At 44.9% G+C, this 17,283-nt stretch overlaps 1 protein-coding gene across 3 annotated transcripts in view; it reads right to left on the bottom strand.

Moving 5' to 3' along the window:
* The window catches only part of ST6GALNAC1 (ST6 N-acetylgalactosaminide alpha-2,6-sialyltransferase 1), a 374,560-nt gene that overhangs the window by 275,616 nt on the left and 81,661 nt on the right, over positions 1-17,283 (bottom strand). For all 3 annotated transcript variants that reach the window (XM_077459293.1, XM_077459292.1, XM_077459294.1), the window contains one exon: positions 796-1,252. In XM_077459293.1, the coding sequence (XP_077315419.1) occupies positions 796-1,252 (457 nt within the window). The remainder of the gene's footprint in view (positions 1-795; positions 1,253-17,283) is intronic.

Genomic DNA, 17,283 nt, shown 5'->3' with positions numbered 1-17,283 from the left:
ACCCTGACCTTACCTCTCCTCCATTGCCTTCATGCGCTCCACAGTCCTGAATTGTCACAACAATTTCACATATAAAAAAAGAATGCTTGTAGTTGTCGATCCCAGATTCACCTCATACATGTGTTATGTCATTGGCCATGTGGTGGGACAATGTTTGCACAGCTATTAATTATTTTGTGGCTGCAAATTTGACCTGTAGGTTTGCAAAGTTCGCCTCCCATTGAAGTCAATGGGGCCCGCCGCGAACGTTACGGTTCGCGAACTATTGGCCGCGTTCGCGGAACATCCCGTCGGAAGTTCGTCCATCACTAATTATTTGTTTAAAAATGAATTGTTCTATGTATGTGCACTATGCGGGGGGCCGGACTACTGGGTTTCTATTTGGTCCGTCGTTTTTTTACAAGCATTTGATTTGAGTCTGAGGCTCTAATTGGCTTGCTTTAGGCTGTCCTTGGGGCACAGAGCACAGCGCCCCAAACCCTCCCACTTTTTATTTTAGCGAATCAATATTCACCATTGCTTTACTTCTGGTTTCTGGCTTCTCATCCCGGCCAAGTAAGTGGCTAATGATTTGGAACCCGGAAAGAAAAATGGGTTAACATGGAAGCCGCTGGGTATCTGGGGAGCCGTGACTGCTGGAAGGCACCATTTGTAGGTAAGTCTCACGGCGTCCTCTGATGAGTGCAGAAGTGGAGGGGTTTGTTTGAGCCCCCCCCCCATTTTTTAGCACCAGCCATCACTGCTTCCATCCCAGGCATTACAATTAACCTACACCTTTATGGAAGAAGTACTCACAGTCTCGGAGGCAGATGCAGCTAGACTATAATCTTCCTCAATATCCCACTCTGGCTCAGATGTAAAACTGGTTGCCTGAAGTGGCATGGTGGTAGTTCCTTTGACAAGGGTCACTGACCGTACTTTCCATGGGCTGATGGGCCTTGCAGGCTGAGTTTGAAGTGGCAGCTCTTTACTTGTTAAGATGTTCTTCTTTGTCCTTGGAAAATTCTTCTTTGTGACAGATGTTGTTTTTCTGCCATGTGTAAATGATGGTTGAACAGTCTTAGTCAGAACTGTTGATATGACTGTTGTTGATGTATCACTATTGGCTATCGTAAGAGTGGAAAATCTTGATTTTATTTTATGAAATAAATGTGTTTCAGTGACACTTTTCGTAGGTACCTCTATTTCATAATCTTCAAATTCATAGTCCACCAGTAATGAAGGTGAAATGCTTTCCGCCATTGAGGTTACACTGAAAACCAAAAATAGTGCGTTATAAGGAATGTACCTATTTTTCAGTTAAATAAACATGAAATATTGCATTTATTTGCATAAATAGTTTGCATTTTAAATATATATATCCATTTCAAACGTTTTATTAGATTTGTATAAAGTGGGAAAGGTTTAAAACCTCTAATGCCGCATACACATGGTCGGATTTTCCGACAACAAATGTTCGATTGGAGCTCTTTGTCGGAAATTCTCTATCAGACATTTTCCATCTGAATTTCCGACAAACAAAATTTGAGATCTGGATCTCAAATTTTCCGACCACAAAATCCGTTCTCGTAAATTCCTATCATGTGTACACAATTCCAATGCACAAAGTTCCACGCATGCTCTGAATCTATTACGAGACGGAAGCTCGGTCTGGTAAAACTAGCATTTGTAATGGAGATAGCACATTCATCACGCCGCAAATTTTGAAAATTTTTAATGCAGCGCATTCTCTTCTTTATAATGCTAGAATAATGAAGTTGTTTTGTTGCTGATATTCACACACAGTTCTCACAAACTGATTTCTTTACTATTTCTCTTGATTTCATGAATATTTTTTTTTTTTTTCCTTCAGATCTCTATAATAATGTTTAGAGTTTTTGGTTATAGTGTTTGTTTGTTTTTTTATCCACATCTCCTATTTTTTTTTTTATAGTGATCTCCATAATATTTTCTTTTGATTTGTGTCAAGCTACCACAACACCATTATTATATTTTATTTTTTAACCTCAAGAAGGTTGGTTGGTGTTGGTGTCCCTTGTTAATTTTGCATTGTATTTTTGAAATGTACCTACCTACTCACAAACAGTTTTATTTATTTTATTTTTTATTTTATTTATAGTTTTTAATTAAAACAAGCCAAGTATTTGTGAAAAAGAAATAGCCATTTATTATTGGTCATAACAAAATAAAGAGGAAGGCAACGCTGGAGAAATTGGTGAAATTTGCGAAGCATTTGTACCCCAGGGCACACATCAATTATTTTACAGTCAAAATTGTTGGCCTGAGGAGTCCTTATAATAGTGAGCACAATCCAGTCCAGGACTATAAGAGATCAGGAACAGCAGCAGATGACATATCTGTCACCAATCTGTGGTCTTACAACAGGCTGCGTCTTTTGTCAGACCAGACTGAACCCAGGCCACCACTCTCTGGTCTTCCTTACACGCTTGCTTCCAGGCTGTGACTCTGGTGTTGTAGTTGTGGCAGGAGGTGGAGGAGGACCATGATTGTACTCACAAACATGGCTTTGGCTTGTGAGTTCGCCCCTCAACCCCTCATTTAGGGCTTGTAAGATCACTTCCTCACAGAAGAGGCGTTGGCCCTCCTCCATTTCCTGCATTTTGCAAGCTGCCATGCAGGCATAGTCCTCTTTACTATTGGGGGGGTTCTGAGGGCCGCAGTAGCCTTCCGAAATAGGCCAAGTGCTGCCTCCTCCAGGTTACTCCTCTTCTTTGGACTTTTTTGTGGAAGGCGGAGGGGAGGGACCTGGAATTCGTGCAGGCTAATGGGCCCAGCCACCTTCTGGCTGCCACTTACCCCCGCCACCTCCTGGCTGCCAATTTTCATGGCCTCCTCCTGGCTGAGACTTTCCTGTGTAAGAAAAGGGAAAATAGTTTTAGTTTTTGGTTGGTCAATCACACACAATTTTCAACTGATGACTGTTGCAAATTAAATGTTAACGAATAGAATAGACTATCATTCTGATCCCAGCATTTTTCATTCTTGTCCCAATCATTTGGCTACTACTGTCTATTGATATGTAAAACACTTCATAAAATCAGAAATTACTGATCAATAATAACATCTAGTTAACATCATTAATTATTTGACTAGAAATATGTTGAACAATGCTATACCTGGCTGAAGCTGGGCTCCTCCCCTTCTTCCTGGCTGGAAAGCCCAGGTTGGACATCGGAAGCCTCAGCTGAGGTGGAAGGAAGCCTTGAAGGAAGATTGGAGAGTGCTCGCCTGGGTTCAGTCTGGCCTGCCAGAAAATGCAGTCTTTCATAGTACCACAGCCTGGGTACATAAACGTCATCTGCTGCAACTCCTGATCTCTGGGAATCCTGGACCTTCTTGCGCTCCCTATTATAAGTGCTCTTCATGCCACCAATTAGGGCCTTTAAATAGGGGATGTCTGCCGTGGGGATCACCGGCTTCACAAATTCTAGAAATTGATCCAGCGCTGCCTTCCTCTTTGGTTTATTGTTATAAAAGGGGTGGTTTACCTGCCACAGACAGGGCAGCTCCCTGTACATAGCACCTCGCATGCGTGAAACTCCGCCCGCCCTCTGACCTTCTTTCTATTATATTTCCCGCCCCTTGTCTTTTTGCGCAGTGGGAGAGCACATGGCAGAGAGACAACAGGTGCATGCAGCAGAGAGCAGAAACGACAAAATGCCAGAGCCACGAACGTCCTGATCCTAGAGGAGATTTAAGGCCTCTAATATGGCCTTTAAAGAAATGGTGGAGACGGTGGACATCTTCAAGAGGGACGACTATGATGCACCCAAACCCAAATGTGAGAAAAGCCAAGATCATAACTAAAGTTGTGAAAAGTCTGCTGATGAATTTTGGGGTACGGCGATCCAAGGATCAACTGAGGAAACGATGGTCAGACCTCAAATTGAGGGAGCAGGATCAGTACAAAAAAAATCAAGAGAGTGCTGCAAAAAAGTTATTATTTTGTTGTGTGTTCCTATTCTTCTTATTACGTTCATGCTGCTCCCTGTGCTTTTCTTTACTGTTGTACAGTATTAGAGTTGAGTGGACACCTGGATGTTCGAGTTCGATGGGTTCAGCCGAACTTCGCAAAAAAGGTTGTTAGGGACCAGAGCTTGACCCAAACTTGATCCCGAACCCCACTGAAGTCGATGGGGACCCGAACTTTTGAGGACTAAAATGGCTCTAAAAAAGTAATGGAAAGGGCTAGAGGGCTGCAAATGGTAGCAAATGTTGTTAAGAGCATGGAAAGTGCTCTGCAAATAATTGTGGATTGGGAAATAACTTAAAATAACATAAAATACATAAAAATTTAAAATAATATGCTGAAGGCCCCCTTCACAGAAGAAGAGGTACAGGAAGTCATTAAGAACCTCAAATCAGGTTCCCTCCATATACCGATGGTCTCTCTAACCCCTATTACAAGACATTTACCACCACCCTGACTCCACATTTGACAAAAAATTTTAACACAAAGACACAGGTAACCCCACTTGATCCTCACCTAAACACAGCCTACATTGCAGAAATAAAAACCCGGAAGAAGTCAGTAACTATAGACCCATCTCCCTCACCAATATGTAAGAAACCATGAAACAGACTGAGACAGAAGTACAATCAAATCACACTTGTTTATTAATAAAAAATAAAAGGTAAATAGAAAAAAGCGTAGTCAAGCATAGCCAGAGTCCTGTAGCCAGATCGGGTAGTCAGCCAGTCCTAAGTTTATTAGCCAGATCGGGTAATCAGCCAGGCCGGTAGTCAGGGATCCAAGGAGAGCAACCGCAAACAGGATAAGAAGCCAGGTGGGATGTCAGCAAGCCAGTCTTGAAAAAAGCAGCAGGAGATGGTTCCCTGTGATGTGACCAACGCGAAGGCAAATGAAAAAGGGAGCAGGAAGGCTTTAAATGGGCATCATCGGAAACAGCTGGTAACTGTGGAAAAAGAAGAGAGCTGGCAATTAACTGACAGCTGAGCGGCCAGCCCAGAGGAGGAAGTGCTAAGCCAGCCCTGACACAATAGCGACTTAAAAATCCTTACCAAACTCTTTGCAAATTGTCTAGCTTCCTTCATTAACTGATATGTTCATAAGCTTCAAGTAGGGTTCATCCAGACAGGGCCCTGATCAGATCAGAAGAGCCATAGACATAGTCTCCATCCTCCAGACAAACTGGCCGGGAGGTCCAAAACAATCAGGCATGCTTTTATCACTGGACCTTCAAAAGGCATTCGAGTCTCCTGGCCATACATCTTTACAATCCTTGAATGTTGGGGCTTTGGCGACAAGTTTATGGGCCTGATCCGAGCTCTTTATTCAAATCCTAAAGCCTATATTAGGCTTCAAGGCCACTACTCCCAACTAGGGATGAGCTTCGTGTTCGAGTCGAACGTACGTTCGACTCGAACATTGGCTGTTCGGCCGTTCGGCGTATTCCGAACGTTTGTGCCGTTCACGTCAAAATTCGAGTGGCGCGCGCGGACCACAATGCACTGCGCTGGCGCAGTGCATTGCTGGCTCATGATTGGCCAAGCATGCACTGTGACCCCGCATGCTTGGCCAATCGTAGCGCCAGCAGCGAGGAGAGCCATGATTGGCCACAGGCATCCTGCCTGTGGCCAATCATAGCTCAGGCTGTGTAGTGCACGCCCCACACTATATAAGGCCGCCTTTGAGGCGGCCTCGTGTAGTGTGTTAGCATCTGAAGCAGTGGGTGTTCTGTGTACCTTCAACACAGTACACACCGATCGTTTTTGGCTGATTTCCTATCTTGCTGCTGTGTAGTGGTTGTTGTCTGTGCCCTGACCGCAGTATACACCACTATATTCACCTCACCTATATAGCTAGTGATCTAGCTTTAACCACTTAACAACTGCCCATTGCCGATTAACGGCTTCAGGGCGGTTGTTTAACTCTGAGAGGCCGTTAATTAACGGCCTCCCAGAATTCTGCTCTCGAGTGCACGCCCCCTGGCATCCGTGACCACGGATCACGGATCACAGTAAACGGCCGCTCGTCGCGGCCGTTTACCACGTGATCGCTCCGTCGGTACAGCGGAGGGGAAAGAGATCGGTGTCAGCAGCGATGTGGGCTGCATCTGCAGTGCCCACATCGCTGCTCACCGAATTTAACCCCTCAATTCCCTGCCAATACTCTGCAATACCAGTGCATACTCTGCAGTACCCTGCCATTACTCTGCAGTACCCCGCCATTACTCTGCAGTACCCCGCCATTACTCTGCAGTACCCCGCCATTACTCTGCAGTGCAGTACCCTGCCATTACTCTGCAGTACCCTGCCATTACTCTGCAGTACCCCCCATTACTCTGCAGTACCCTGCCATTACTCTGCAGTACCCCCCATTACTCTGCAGTACCTCCCAATACTCTGCAGTACCCGCCATTACTCTGCAGTACCCCGCCATTACTCTGCAGTGCAGTACCCTGCCATTACTCTGCAGTACCCTGTCATTACTCTGCGGTACCCCCCATTACTCTGCAGTAACCCCCATTACTCTGCAGTACCCTGCCATTACTCTGGAGTACCCCCCAATACTCTGCAGTACCCTGCTATTACTCTGTAGTACCCCGCCAATACCCCGCCAATACTCTGCAATATCCTGCCATAAATTGCCATACCCAGCCATACTCGGAGATACCCAGCCATACTCGGTGATACCCTGAAATACCCAGCCATAGACGCCCCCCACCCCTCACCGCCCTCCGGTGCTTCTACCAACTCGCCAGTACGATCAAAGCCAGAATCTTTTTTTTATTTTTTATTTCAGGCTTCCCAGCCTAGAGGTGAGATGTGGGGTCATATTGACCCCCAGATTTCACTGTAAAGAGGACCTGTCACCCCATATTCCTATTACAAGGGATGTTTACATTCCTTGTAATAGGAATAAAAGTGATCAAAAAAATATTTTTGGGGAAAAAAATGTCAAACTAAAATAAATAAAGTAAAATGAACAATAAAAAAAAAATTTTTTTTTAAAGCGCCCATGTCCCCATGTGCTCGCATGCAGAAGCGAACGCATGCGTAAGCCCCGCCCACATATGAAAACGGTGTTCAAACCACACATGTGAGGTATCACCGAGAACGTTAGAGCGAGAGCAATAATTCTAGTCCTAGACCTCCTCTGCAACTCAAAACATGTAACCAGTAAAAAAAAATTTAAAGTGTCGCCTATGGGGATTTTTTAAGTAGCGACGTTTGGCGCCATTCCACGGGCATGTGCAATTTTGAAGAGTGACATGTTTGATATCTATTTACTCAGCATAACTTCATCTTTCACTTTATGCAAACATTGGGCTAACTTTACTGTTTTTTTTGTTTGTTTTTTAAGCACAAAACTGTTTTTTCCCCCCAAAAAACGCGTTTGAAAAATTGCTGTGCAAATACCGTGTGAGATAAAAATTTGCAACAACCACCATTGTATTCTCCAGGGTCTTTTGGTATGCATATGCTGTGTGTGTGAAATAACCTGATAATATGACAATTTTGTGAAAAAAAAAAAAAAAAGGAAATAGGCCGTCAGTACTTCAGGTGTGATCAATTTTCAGATATTGGCACCATAGCTTGTGGACTCTATAACTTTCACAAAGACCGAATAATATCCACCAATTTGTACTTATTTTTACCAAAGATATGTAGTAGTATGAATTTTGGCCAAAATTTATGAAGAAAAAATTACTAATCTGCTAAATTTTATAACAGAAACGAAGAAAAATTCATTCGGTCTTTTTTCTTTTATAGCACAAAAAATAAAAAACTGAGAGGTGATTAAATACCACCAAAAGAAAGCTCTATTTGTGTGAAAAAAAGGACAAACATTTCCTATAGGTCCAGTGTTGCATGAGTAATTGTCATTCAAAATGTGAGGGCACCGAAAGCTGAAAATTGGTCTGGTTATTAAGGGTGTTTAAGTGCCCAGTGGTCAAGTGGTTAATAATAGAGCTTGCAGTCAGTAGTGTTAGGAGATAGTGCGTGCTCTGTACCCAGTACATACCGCTATAATATAGGGCAGGCCCCTACTTTCAAACATCCAACTTACAAACATCTCCTACTTGCAAACGCAAGGAGACAGCAGCAAGTGAGATGAAAAAAGATGGACAACAAAACAAATTATACATGGGTGATAACCCTTCCCTATGTTTTCCAAAAAGCTTAAAAATAGTTTGTTTGACTGGAGCTACACTTTAAAAATGTACCGGTTGAAAATTACAAACAGATTCAACTTAACACAACAAACCTACACAGTACCTGTCTTGTTTGCACCGCCTGTATACTGCTGTTCTGAGTATATAGGGCCTGGGGGCCACACGCATTTCCTTTTTTTAATATGGGTACTGGGTTCCCCTTAATATGCGTACAAGACCCAAATAGGCTGGTAATGGGCAGGGAGGGCTACCCATGCCATTTTTCTCAATGATTTTCAACCATATTGCAGGAACCAGATATAACATTAAAACCGCAAGCAGTTTTAAATGGTGTTATTTCCGTTTAATGTCATTTTGTGCAGGGACTGTTCCAAACACGGGAAACACGTGGCACTTCACAGGCATACTACAGACACCCCCCAGGCACCATATTTAAAGGAATATTTCACCTTTTTTTTCACTTTAATCGTCATTAAATTCAGTGCTCCCGCCAAAACGGCAGTTTTTAAAACTTTTTTTTGCAGTGACCCATGTCCCCTGAGGCAGGAGGCAGGTCCCCAAACCCTTTTTAGGACACTATCTTGCATATTAGCCGTTAAAATTAGCACTTTCTATTTCGAACGTTCGAGTCCCATAGACTTCAATGGGGTTCTAACGTTCGTTTCGAACGTGGGGGTCGTTCGCAAGTTCTGGTGCGAACCGAACCGGGGGGTGTTCGGCTCATCCCTACTCCCAACCAATACATATAGCCAAAGGCACCAGACAAGGCTGTCCTTTATCCTTTATCTCTGCTAATCTTTGCAATAGCAATTGAGACACTCGCCATCTCCATTTGCCGGGACCCCACCATACAAGGAGTTCAATATGGCTCTCAGCTTCACAAATGTGGCAAGTTTGCAGACGACATCCTTCTATTCCTTACCACAGAGTTAGAATAAAAAATAGTCGAGCGAAGCGAGGCCGTGCCCGATGCGTGGCGAGTGAAGCGAGCCTGCGAGGGGCCCTGTTACTATGTGCTACCGTATATCCACTTGGATGGTGGGGCTTGAACCTGCCCTCACTGCGCAGGCACCGTTCATCTTTGGAGATTTTCAGAATCTCCTTGTCCTCTGTACTGCGCGAGCGCTGCTCCTGCGCAGTACGGGGCGGACACTATCCGATAGCCGGACACTTTTTGTCAGAACACCGGTATACATGTCTATTCTGCACAAGGTACGGACAAGTCCTGTGGGATCCATGCCTAGTTCATTTTAATGAATGTGAGCTTGTCCACATTGGCTCTGGACAGGCGGCTGCGCTTGTCAGTGATAACTCCCCCTGCCATGCTAAATACACTTTCAGATAATACACTGGCTGCAGGGCAGGCCAGCACCTCCAAGGCAAGCTCAGGCCATGTGCCCAATTTGGAGACCCTTCGCCTTGTGCTTCCACCGTGCCCTCGTTGTCAGGTGGAAATGCCACCAGCAGCGCATCTAACAGCGTGCGCTTGCATTCGCGCATCTTACGATCACGCTCCAGTGAGGGAATTAAGGATGGTACATTGTCCTTGTAACGGGGATACAGCAGCGTGGCCACCCAGTAAGCAGCACCAGTTAGAATGTGGGCAACTCAGCGGTTGTTGCGGAGACACTGCAGCTCATGTGTGCCAGGGTGACCCGAGGCAACGAAAAGCTGTCCTCTGTGGGAGGTGTATCGTCTGTGTCCTCTGTATCCCCCCAGCCATGCACTAGTAATGGCCATGAGCTGGTCTGGGTGCCACCCTGCTGTGAACATGGTTCCTCCTCCTCCATTTCCTCCTCCTCATCCTCCACCTCGTCATCCTCCAGAACTGGACAATTGTGTACCTGGGGTTTGTTGGTGCAGGAACCCACCCTCGTAGCTACTTGTGAATGAATTGCCCTGAAAGCCTTGGAAATGATCCCTCTTCCTCCTCCTCCTCCTCCTCCTCCTGTGCCACATCCTCTTCCATCATCATCCGAAGAGTTTTTTTAAAGAGGCATAGAACTGGGATAGTAACACTGAGAAAGGCGTCATCAGCACTGGCCATGTTGGTGGAGTACTCAAAACAGCCCAACAAGGCACACAGGTCTCCGTGGAGGCCCGGTTATTGGTGGTGAAGTGGTGCTGTTCCGCAGAGCGACTCACGCGTGTGTGCTGCAGCTGAAGCTCCACTATCACCTGCTGCTGCTCGCACAGCCTGGCCAGCATGTGCAAGGTGGAGTTCCACCTTGTGGGCACGTCACATATGAGGCGGTGAGTGGGAAGGCTGAAGTTACGTTGCAGATTTGACAGGCGATCAGCAGCAGGGTGAGAATGCCGAAAGTGCGCACAGACGGCCTGCACTTTCTGCAGCAGCTCTGGCATATTGGGGTGATTTTTAAGGAACCTCTGGACCACCAAGTTCAGCACATGCGCCAGGCAAGGGATGTGCATCAAACCGGCTAGACCCAAAGCTGCTACGAGATTTCACCCATTATCGCACACCATCAGGCTGGGCTTGAGGCTCACTGCCACCAACCACTCATCAGTCTGTTGTTCCATGTCCCTCCACAAATCCTGCGCGGTGTGGAGTTTTTCCCCCAAACAGGAAAGTTTAAAACTGCCTGCTGTCGTTTACCCCTAGTTGTGCTGAAGTTGGTGGTGAAGGTGTTATGCTGACCGGATGGGGAGGCGGTAGAGGATGAGGAAGCGGATTAGGAGGAGTTAGCAACAGGAGGCAAACTAAAGTGCCCTGCAATCCTCGGTGGTGGAAGGACATGCGCCAAACTGCTATCCGCCTCAGGCCCAGCCGCCGCTGCATTTAACCAGTGTGCTGTTAGGGAGATATGTCCCTGACCGTGCTTACTGGTCTACGTATCCGTAGTTAGGTGGATCTTGCCACAAATGGCGTTGCGCAGTGCACACCCGATTTTGTCCCCCACTTGGTTGTACAGGGAAGGGATGGCTCGTCTGGAAAAGTAGTGGTGGCTGGGCACGACGTACCGTGGGACAGCCAATGCCATCGGGGCCAGGGCTCGTGGGTGGGTAGGGGGGTACTTCCTCCTGCGCTCCAGTGTTTGGGAGATAGAGAGCTGAACGCTTCCATGGGACATTGTGGAGATGGTTGGTGACCCAAGTGGTAGTGTTGCTGGCAGATCCTCTGTTTGCAGATTGGCAAGTGCCACTGTCACTACAGAGGTGGACTTAGAGGCCTGGTCATGCAGGTTGTGCTTAGGTTGAGAACGTCTATGCCTCGCTTCAGGCTCTGATTGCACAGCATGCAAACCACTCGTGTCTTGTCATCAGCACATTGTCTGAAGAACTGCCATGCTAGGGAGCTCCTTGGACCTGGCTTTGGTGTGCTAGGTCCCTTGCTGCGTTGGGCAGTAGTAGGCGTACTGTCTAGGGGACGGACGCTCCGCTTTTGTACCCTGCTCCCTCTTCTGCTGTGCTGGTGGCTCTGTGCGACCACCGCCTCTTCCTCCGAACTACACAGGTCACCTGCATGATGTTGATTCCATGTGGGGTCGAGGACCTCATTGTCCTCCACATCATCTTCCACCCAGTCTTCACCCCTGCCCTCCTTGTCGGTCTGCACAATTGCGAAAGCAGCAGCAGTTGGCATCTGTGTTTCGTCATCATCCGAGACGTGCTGCGATGGTCCTCCCATGTAGTCATCTTGAAACATATGTGGTTGGGAATCGGTGCACACAATCTCTTCCACTTCTTGGGCAGGGCTAGGTGGATGGCCCTGGGAAACACTGCTAACAAAGTCATCAAAAAGCAAAAAAGACTACTGCATGATTGATTTGGGGCTCAGACTGTTTGGCTGATTTGCGGGGGGGGGGGGGGGGGTGAGGTGAAAGACTGATGGACATCGGCTGCAGGTGCCAACTCTGATCTCTCAGCAGGAGACTGGGTGGGAGACAATGTGAAGGAACTGTCAGCAACCCAATCTACTATCGTCTGTACTTGTCCTGGCCTCAACATTCGTAGAGCCCCATTAGGCCCGACCAAACACCGCTGCAGGCTCTATCGCCTACTCACACCTGAGGAAGGTGTTTCACTTGTGCGTGTAGCTGGCACAGATCGCCCATGTCCTCTCCCTGCAACAGGAGCTCCACCAGCAGCACCACGATCGGGGCCACGTCCCTTCTTTGACGTTCTCCTCATATTTCTCAAATTTAGGATCTTTCCTAAATGGGTGTTTTTTGAATAGCAGAATAGAAGAACAGCATCTAAAGTGTGTATCACACACGTACAGATATGCAGGAAACACTGTAAAATATATTTTTTGGCCCTAAATGGGTGTTTTTAGAATAGCAGAATAGAGCAACAGTATCGAAAGGGTGTATCCCACACGTACAGATATGCAGAAAATGCTATTCAAAGAAAAAAATGTTTGCCCAAAATTATTATTTTTTGAATAGAAGAACGTGTTTTAAAGTGTTTTAAAATGCTATTAAAAAAAAAAATGTTGCCCTAAATTTTTTTTTTTTTTTGAATAGCACAATAGAAGAACGGTATCTAAAGTGTGTATCTCACACGTACAGATATGCAGGAAACACTGTAAAATATTTTTTTGGCCCTAAATGTGTCTTTTTAGAATCACAGAATAGAGCAACAGTATCGAAAAGGTGTAACTCACATGTACAGATATGCAGAAAATGCTATTCAAAAAATTTCAGTTTTGAACTCTGCTAAAACAGACAATTGTACAACACTTCCAAGCAATGTTTCATACTCCTATTTCTTGCCTCAAATATCTATGTGCTAAGTATACCTTTATTTTATTCACATAGGGGAGAAAAGACTTGGGAGATCTGAGGTCACCAGGGACCCCCAACCTCATACAGAAGGGGAAATCCAAAAACAACAACCAGAGGATGTGGAGGAAGGAGAGGTTTATGAAGTGGGCAAAATAGTGACCACAACAGGTGAGTGTCCGAGACCACAGCTTCAGGTAATAGATGTATGCCTGCATATTTCTATTACATGGTGTATTTTTTTTCTTTTAGGTGATGTGGATGTTGCGGAAGAAGAATCTCATTTCACAAGTGCAAGTGCACATGTCCGCATTGAGGAGATCACGGTGTGCAATCGGGAATTACAGAAGATCAAGGAAGACATCAATGATGTTGAAAAATACTCAAAAACATCATTGATGTTTTAGGCAGAATCGAGAACACACCATTTATAAAATTGTTTTTATTTTTCTAACTTTTCTCCAAAATTTTGAAAGCCAATTTTGAAGATGCACACAGTGTGTCAACATGTGCTATCTGCCAATTCAGGATATCAAGGTACACGTTTTGGGGGTGCAACCCCTTCCTCGCAGCTCAAGTAGCTGAGAGGAAGGGGTTGCACCCCCGAAACGCGTCCATTGATCTCCCATGGTGGGAGCTAGCACATGTTGGCATTAGGCATGGGATCAGGAGGGAAATCCCCACTTTGACTGTCAATTTGTGTGCATCTTCAAATTTGGCTTTCACAGGGGTGACATCACCCCATCTGATGAAGGCAATATCAACACCATTTGGACATACGAATGTCTGATATTGCCTTCACTTTGTCAAAGTTGAACTGAGTGTATTGTTTTATAGTTTTAAACATGCCTGTTTTAACACAAAAAAGGCTATTTGTACTGTCCAAAAAAAAATGCTATTACTAAAATATGTTGGTTGGTTCAAAAACCCTTTTCAAACGCACATATGAATGTGCACAGAGTAAAAAGTTTTCTACTCAACAATGTGTCTTTCAAGGCTCAATATCACATTTTGGACCAAGTTGGTGTTTACACTGAAATGGGGGTTAGTTACTGAAGGCAAATCCACTTTGCACTACAAGTGCACTTTCAGTGCAGTTTCATGTGCACTTTTGCAGTGCACTTGGAGTGCAAAGTGAATTTTCTTTTAGTAAAGAACTCCCACGGTGCTTTATAATTTGCCACAATCATGCAATTTTTGTGACTCACCAAAATTCATTCATGGTGCTGAAAATTATGAATATTTTTTTATCATTAATGCATTACATACATTAACAACAGATATGTGTGTAGCAGACTCACAACATAATAATAGTTTGCTGAAGAAGAGATTGTCACCTCATGTATTAAATAAATTACATTTGCACTATTGAAGAAAATTGGCAAAAAGAAAAGCCCATTAGAGAACCTAGGAGGCAGCTAAAAGAAACCCATGCAGTAAATCAAAGGAAATCTTATTTCAGTTTAAATAAAATTATTTTTTGGAAAATGTTTCTTAAACATTTTCTGGCATATCAATGGCCTCCATACCCGCAAAGTACTCAACTTACTTCTGTCTTACTTTGCGGGTGCTTTGGAGGGACAAGCTAGGACGGCCAGCTTCAAGCACCGTCAGGGTTTCTTCTTGAAGTCCGGCCTCAGGCTAAACTGAGGCCACACAGTTCATTGAATTTCTCCTTCAATAGTTGTGGAGAATGCCGCATGCAAGGATTATATGGTTTCATTTATATTCCGCCATGTTGATTGGTGTAAGGAATAGGTGGAACCGGCTGTTAAAAACCCTCTGGTCCGGTGTGAGGGTCCTCATGGCTTCTAAAAGGTCGGCTGGTCAGAACGAACTAACAGAAAGCACTGAAAAACAGAAAGGCCGGAGCTGAAAATCAGAAACGAGCAGACAAGAACACACTGGAAATCAAATACGTAATATAAATACAAACCCACAAGCATAAATTGAATAGCAGTAACGATCGGAAAAGCTCAAAGCTGAAAAACGCGAATCGGCTCTCACCAAACTTCTACTAAAACAAGATAAGCAGATGGAGCCCAAAGGGTGGCGCACCGGCTATTGAACTTCCTCTTTATAGTGCCGTTGTACGTGTTGTACATCACTGCGTTCTTGACGTTTGGAATTTCCAACAAGATTTGTGTGACCTTGTCTATGTGAGACAAGTTTGAGCAAACATCCGTCAGAAAAAAAACATGGATTTTGTTGTCAGAATGTCCGATCGTGTGTACGTGGCATACCGTATATACTCGAGTATAGGCCGACCCGAATATAAGCCGAGGCCCCCAATTTACCCCCAAAAAAACTGGCAAACTTATTGACTCGTGTATAAGCCGAGGGTAAGACATGCCTGTCCATCCCTGTGTGTGTGTCCGTCCATCCCTGTGTGTCCGTCCATCCCTGTGTGTCCGTCCATCCCTGTGTGTCCGTCCATCCATCCCTGTGTGTGTGTGTCTCCATCCATCCATCCATCCCTGTGTGTGTGTGTGTGTGTGTGTGTGTGTGTGTGTGTGTGTGTGTGTGTGTGTGTGTGTGTCCAGCCTACCTGTGTCCTGAGCCTTTGTCCCGAGCCTCCGTCCCGTGCCGAGCCTCCTTGCCTCCGTGCCTCGCCGCCGTGCCTCGCCGCCATGCCTTGCCTCCGGTCCCGTCCCGTCCCGTCCCGTGCCGTGCCGTCCTGTGCCTTGCCTCCGTCCCGTGCCCTCTTCGTTCGTCGGCGGCCATTGTAAAATTCAAAAGCTGCGCCGCCGCCTTCGCCTGTGATAGGCGGAACACTGAATTTCCCAGCAGCCTGTGTTCCGCCTATCACAGACGTCGTATCATCCTCGTCCGTAGTACGAGGATGATACGAAGTCCGTGATAGGCGGAACACAGGCTGCTGGGAAATTCAGTGTTCCGCCTATCACAGGCGAAGGGGGAGCCGGAGGCGCGGCTTTTGAATCAGAATGGCCGCTGTCTGTCTGCTCGACACGCTGATCGAGCGGGCAGACAGCGATGACTCGAGTATAAGCCGAGGGGGGCACTTTCAGCCTCAAAAAAGAGGCTGAAAATCTCGGCTTATACTCGAGTATATACGGTAACTGTTTTTATTGCTTTCTGAATTCCTGTTGCAGATTTTTCTTTTTTCTGTCTAGGAAACCCATTATCACTGGGGTAGCAAGTGAGGGCAGTAAAACCCAACAGAGTTTCTTATACTTCCATACTGTATTCAAAATTTAAACAAGGAAGTTTTGGATGGACAGACACTTTAATATGTAGCCAACAATTGAATGTTGCAGCTCCTTTCACATGTTTTCCAGGGGCTGTTTACAAAGCGCAATAGCTGACATTAATACACACACACAAGCAAACAGCTCTTTCTCCTTACTTCAGATAGCACCTCCTAGGTGTCAATCAGAGATACAATGTCTGAAAAAGAAACCTATTTCCAGTTTGAAAACTCATAGCGCTCTGGGAATCCCTTGTCATGAGTGAAACCCGTTATTAAAAGTTTATTTGAAAAACAAAGATAATGGGCATATAGTAATAAAAAGATAAAAAGACTGTGTAAATACATACAAAATAAAATATTACTCCACTCCACCTTTAAACATTATTTTGGACTCTTATTTATGTATGAAGTAAGTTCTAACATTTATGGGACATACATACATAAATAAATATATCACAAATAAAATGTACTTATTGCAGGCATTGCCAAATCCTGAAAATGTATGGATGATACTAGTCAGTATTGGGCATGTTAGAGATTAAAGTGTATGTAAGCCCTGAATTTATGTTTTAGTATGTTTGGCATAATGCCTCACTCCGTATGGTTTTCCTAAATTATAAGGCTCCTTTCAGATGGGCATTCGGATCAGGTACACCTAAGAGTTTTTAGGCGGATCTGATCTAAAAGTCCATGCATTCCTAAAAAATTGCATCTGTTTGCACCCACCCACTCCAGGGTCCGTTTGGGTCTGATAAATAAAAAAAAAGACAGAAGAGGACTGTTGATTGAAACAGAATCTGTCCTGTGTGATAGATTGGAAAGGGATTAGGACATGTCAGTTCTTTATTGCAGTATGTAGATTCACCATCTTTGTCCTTGTTACCGCTATCATCTAAAGTGTAAGTAAGAAAGAGTCCGTACAACAGTAGTAGAGGGGGAATCCTCCAATGGTGACATTAGTTCAGGTGACCCTGTTGACAACAAGGGATTCTCTCACTTTGGAGGTATTTCTCATCACTTCCTGTTTTGGTTATGGGGCAGGAACTGAAGGTAAGTCTTCCCAAAAGGAGACAGATAGCAATAAATAAATAAATACATAAATGGGGTTTTAAATCTCTCTTACATAATACAAAATTTAATTAAAGGTTTGCCTTTATTTCTATGT

This window comes from Lithobates pipiens, unplaced genomic scaffold (assembly GCF_037356315.1).
Source record: "Lithobates pipiens isolate NorthernLeopardFrog02 unplaced genomic scaffold, aLitPip1_a1.2 Scaffold_28, whole genome shotgun sequence".
Lineage (NCBI taxonomy): Eukaryota > Metazoa > Chordata > Amphibia > Anura > Ranidae > Lithobates > Lithobates pipiens.
Note: the sequence above shows the minus strand (reverse complement) of the source record. Positions and strands in the feature narration are given on the sequence as shown.